This window comes from Cibotium barometz, chromosome 37 (genome assembly GCF_041138505.1).
Source record: "Cibotium barometz isolate CiBa-2024 chromosome 37, ASM4113850v1, whole genome shotgun sequence".
NCBI lineage: Eukaryota > Viridiplantae > Streptophyta > Polypodiopsida > Cyatheales > Cibotiaceae > Cibotium > Cibotium barometz.
In genome coordinates, this window is record NC_141082.1 from 37,261,665 (window position 1) to 37,266,693 (window position 5,029).

The 5,029-nt window shown below is 40.5% G+C and overlaps 1 protein-coding gene across 1 annotated transcript; it reads right to left on the reverse strand.

Moving 5' to 3' along the window:
* Positions 1-3,278: 3,278 nt before the first annotated feature.
* On the reverse strand, positions 3,279-4,416 carry LOC147617243 (uncharacterized). Its single transcript, XM_086776865.1, has one exon. It carries the CDS (start codon positions 4,322-4,324, stop codon positions 3,443-3,445), a length of 882 nt encoding a protein of 293 aa, XP_086632991.1. The 5' UTR covers positions 4,325-4,416; the 3' UTR covers positions 3,279-3,442.
* Positions 4,417-5,029: the final 613 nt, after the last annotated feature.

Sequence of the window (5,029 nt, forward strand, 5' to 3'; positions counted from 1 at the left end):
ATGGAGGAAGATCAACAAAATTCCAAAGATAAGTTATCTCTATAATAGTAGATCAGGTAGACTCTATAAAGGTAGAGGATGCAGCAATAGACTTGGATGAGCATGTGGCAATAGAATTGGATGAGCATGTGGCAATAGACTTGGAGGATCATGACATAGATAAACAACTATTAGAAACGGAGAAAGAAATTCATAACACTAAGTGGGCTATCATGAGAATTTGATAGATGAGCAGGGCAAAGTACCATCATTGGGCAAAGTGTAAAGTGCAATCATTAGGCAAAGGGTCGTAAATGTGATCTATGTGCAAATTTGAGGTGGGGATGTATCTCCATGTATTTCAAGTAATTATTAATTGTCACAATGGATAAAATATAAGATGTGCTATTTCTACAATATTGATGCTAAGACATACATGGAAGATTCAAACAATCCACCCCCTACTATTCCTAGTGTATGACCCATTGCAAAGGCCATATTCTTGAAAATTAGGGGAACACAAAAGCTTATTCGTGGTGTAGGTTTTAATATTGGTATTTCACTAGAGTATCTTCCAACATCCACAACTTCACATGGTGTGACAGTGTCCTTTTTGGGAGAGAAAGCCATAAGTTTCCTTATAAAAGAGGTATATCTAAAGCAGCATCCAACATCCACGACTTCACATGGTGTGACAGTGTCCTTTTTGGGAGAGAAAGCCATAAGTTTCCTTATAGAAGAGGTATATCTAAAGCAGCATCATTTAAATAGATTCAACAAGCATTGGACATGAAAGCATAGATTGTTGGTGGAGTTATATACAAAGTTGGTATCAAAGAAATATTCTGTGTGAAAACAAAGGATATTGATGAGAAGAAGTTGCCACCATTTGAAGTGGTAATACAAAAGTAGCCCTCATGTTCATGTGGTGCATTTTATGGAAAGGGTAAACAACACGAAGACATATATCTTGCTTGCAAGCATCTATATTTTATGTTTTTAATGGTTCTTGGGGAAAGATGTGAATAATCATATGCACATCCCATCAATTAAAAATAGTTCAACATATTTTGAAGGATATGCTCACAAAAGCCAAAAGGAGCTACCCTACTACTTCATATTAGGCCAGAGTTCCATTGCCTCTTTTGATGTTGTACTCCTTTTTGGTTGACCAAGAATACGTGGGTATCACTATTTCTTGATTGTAGAAATACGAGTATAAGCATCATGTGGTAGAAATTTCAACATTTCGACTTTAAATCATGAAATGAAATCTGTTTCAAATTCTCCTAACAAGCACTATGTTACTTATTCTTGCCTCAATATTACCCTTGGTACATGATCCATAAATTGCTTGTCAGAAAAGGTAGGTGGTTTAGTAGATATGTGAATCTCAATAGTGTCACCTTACTCACTCACACACTGGTAAGTTATCGATAACACAATCTACTCGCTCAGTCATGCTCGCTCCACATATGCACTCTGCCTACTAGTGTATGATTGTAGCCACACAAGTCTAGACATCTCTATACTGGCTTTAAGTATGTCCATGTCTTTGCCATTAAACTATAGTGTCCATGGATGATGCATCTTTCAATATGCCTTTAAGTTTGTCATTTCCTTTGCCTAGTACACAAGATATAGAAGCAAATGAAGTAGCACAAAGCATGATACAGGCTTTGGTTGACAAAGTTTTCATGAGGCTTGAAACAAAGATCTAGAGCTTCTTGCATAGAAGCCTTTCTCTCACGTTTTTTTTTTGCATGAGGCTATTCTTGATTTCATCTTCTTCTCTCTCATGTTTTTTTTTTTGCTTTTTTGCATGGGGCTTGAAACAAAGATCTACAGCTTCTTGCATAGAGGCCTTTCTCTCACAAATATGCAAACTAACTCCCTCCACAGACTCTATCCATGTTCTTCTCATCACTAACTAACACTCTCTCTTCTTCAACAAAACATTGATGTACGTTCCTCTTTCTCTCATAAATATACATACTCACTCCATTTTTAAAAATACATTTTTTTAGTAGACCTACTCACCATCGTCTACTATAAGCATGTCTTTATTCTTAGAAATAATGTCTTTTTCATAGAATGTTGAATGAAGAGGATGTACTCTTTTGTCCTTTAGAATTATAATTTTTCATTTTTCATAGAATGTTGAATGAAGAGGATGTACTCTTTTGTCCTTTAGAATTATAATTTTGCATTTTTCCTTCTTTGTAAAAAGACGACACAAAGAGAGAGAAGGGTACCTTTTTCCTTTTCAAGAGGATGTACTCTTTAGAGTACGTTTTTCCTTTTCAAAAGGTCAAGATCCCCTATAAATTTGATGGTGCTTCCATTTAAAATCGAATATATGCTACAAAGTGTAATGTGCTCTCGTTTATGAAAATAAAAAGACACTTTTCTTAAAACATTTTGCCTCCTCAAGTACCTTGTATACTTATAATTGCTATTGCCTTCTCAAGCACCTTGTATACTTAGAAATGCTATTGCCTTCTTTCCAAATAGTTGAAGAAGCTTGCACTTCCAATAAGCTATGACATCTCCTTCTACTCCTCCTTCTTTGTACTAAAAGTGTACTCCTGAAAGTTGACTAGTGAGTGCATTACATGAACTCATAGACATTGATCCCCCACTACCTTACAAAAGTTATCCTTAATTCAATGAGTATATGATTCTATCCATTAAAACCATCCAAAAAGTTATACATGTTTAAGTCCTAAGTTCAATCCTTTCCCACCACACCCCCAAGGTGGTGCAAGACTAAAAAACACTAATGTAATAATCATGGGAGAAGGTAAAACATCAATCCATGTAGAGGGTCATGTGCTTGAGAAGGCAATAGCAATTATAAGTATACAAGTATAATGTGCTCTTGTTTATGAAAATAAAAAGACACTTTTCTTAAAACATTTTGCCTCCTCAAGTACCTTGTATACTTATAATTGATATTGCCTTCTCAACAAGTACCTTGTATACTTATAATTGCTATTGCCTTCTCAAACACCTTGTATACTTAGAATTGCTATTGCCTTCTCAAGCACCTTGTATACTTATAATTATAAGTATACAAGTACCTTGTATACTTATAATTGCTATTGCCTTCTCAAGCACCTTGTATACTTAGAATTGCTATTGCCTTCTTTCCAAATAATTGAAGAAGCTTGCACTTCCAATAAGCTATGACATCTCCTTCTACTCCTCCTTCTTTGTACTAAACGTGTACTCCTGAAAGTTGACTAGTTGAACTCATAGACATTGATCCCCCACTACCTTACAAAAGTTATCCTTAGTTTAGTGAATATATGATTCTATCCATTAAAACCATCCAAAAAGTTATACATGTTTAAGTCCTAAGTTCAATCCTTTCCCACCATGCTTCAAAGGTGGGTGCAAGACTAAAAAACACTAATGTAATAATCATGGGAGAAGGTAAAGCTGCAATCCATGTAGAGGGTCATCGTGGATCAGGTTGATCTCCGATTAAACGCAGGAGTCTGCCGGCTCTTCGCTTGGTGGAGTCTTTGGAGTCCACCTGCAGCACGACCACAAGTTTGCCGGGAATCGCCGTCTCCGACAGTGCCTTGCGGAGGAGTGCCGCGTCGGAGTGGCGGCAGAGCGTCCAGAGGACAGCGATGGCCGAGGCGGTGGCGGCTTCCGACACGCGGAGGAGCCTCTTGCTGAGCGCCGGTATGATGGAGTCCGAGAGTAGGAGAGCAGCAGCGCGCCCGTCGTCACAAGAAGAAGTAAGGAGGTGCAGCAGGAGAAGCGCCTTCTCGCTCTCTGTCGTCGATGCGTGCTGACGGCGCGCGTCGACGGTTAGAATGTCAACGGCGACGAGGACGCCATCGGCCGAGACACAGCGGGCAGCTCCGTCCTGGGTAAAGCAGAGAGCGCACAAAACGTCCAAGACGCACTCACGGCAGGCGGATGGCAAGATCGGGCGATTCCGGTCGTTGAGCAGGTCTACAAGCTCCTCTACGACGCCGGGGACGGCGCCGACTTCTGCCAATGCAGGCCGATCGAGGCTTGCTAGAACACGAGCTGTATATAGTTTGCTGTCAATCCTGCCCTTGCATTGGCACAGGGGGTTCGCATTAACAGGAGAGTTAGGCAATGATCGGATCGAATCAACAGAAGAGGTACAGGCCGGGCCTGCAGCACCTGGATTTAGAGGGCTAGGAGCAGGTAATAGAGGCTGCAAACGCACAAGCACACTGGACATGCAATTGGGTTCTATATTGTTAAGCCCTCGGAGCAAATCGTGTGTGGAGAGATCAGTCCGTCTTGCACGAAGCTTGCCGTTTGGGGATACTGCGCCTGCATTAAGCAGAGACATAGACAATATATGCAGGCACGAGTATGGCCGGGGCTTGAAGCTTCAACGATTTCGATCCTGGATGAGAGAGAGAGAGAGAGAATGCTTGGATTGGATTGTGATGAAGAAATCCAAGGTTTTATAAGGCCAGACAACACGCACACGCCTTCTTCACCTCTGCGTGGTCGAAACGCGGGCTTGACTTGGACCGCCCACATACGCAGAGACCATATTGTTACGCACTTTACTAATGACACGGTCCCCTTCTCTTTTCCAACTAAATTCCAATAAGCCTAAGTCAAAATCACCCTAACCCCTTTTACAACTAAATTCCAATAAGCCTAAGTCAAAATCACCCTAACCCCTTTTACACATCTCCTTGTTACACACACTATAGTAATAGGCCTATGTCCAACAAGATCACACTAGGCCCTCTTACCCACCATCAACAGGAATATGTCAAATAATTCTTACCCGCCATCAACACGAATATGTCAAATAATGCTACGCCTTCTTACCCGCCATCAACAGGAATATGTCAAATAACTGGCCTTGACATTGCCCATCAATCTAAACACACGTTTGGTCATCCATCTGGATGAAAGAATCAAACGCATAGACATCAAAATCACAATGGTCAAACTTTGCAAATTCAAGAATGGTTGTTCTTTTCTTCATTTGCTTCCCTTCCACATCATGTGCCATACCCTCCTCCCACAATCTCAC

Coding starts and splice junctions, on each gene's coding strand:
- LOC147617243 (XM_086776865.1), bottom strand. CDS start 4,324: ATGTCTCTGCTTAATGCAGGCGCAGTATCCCCAAACGGCAAGCTTCGT.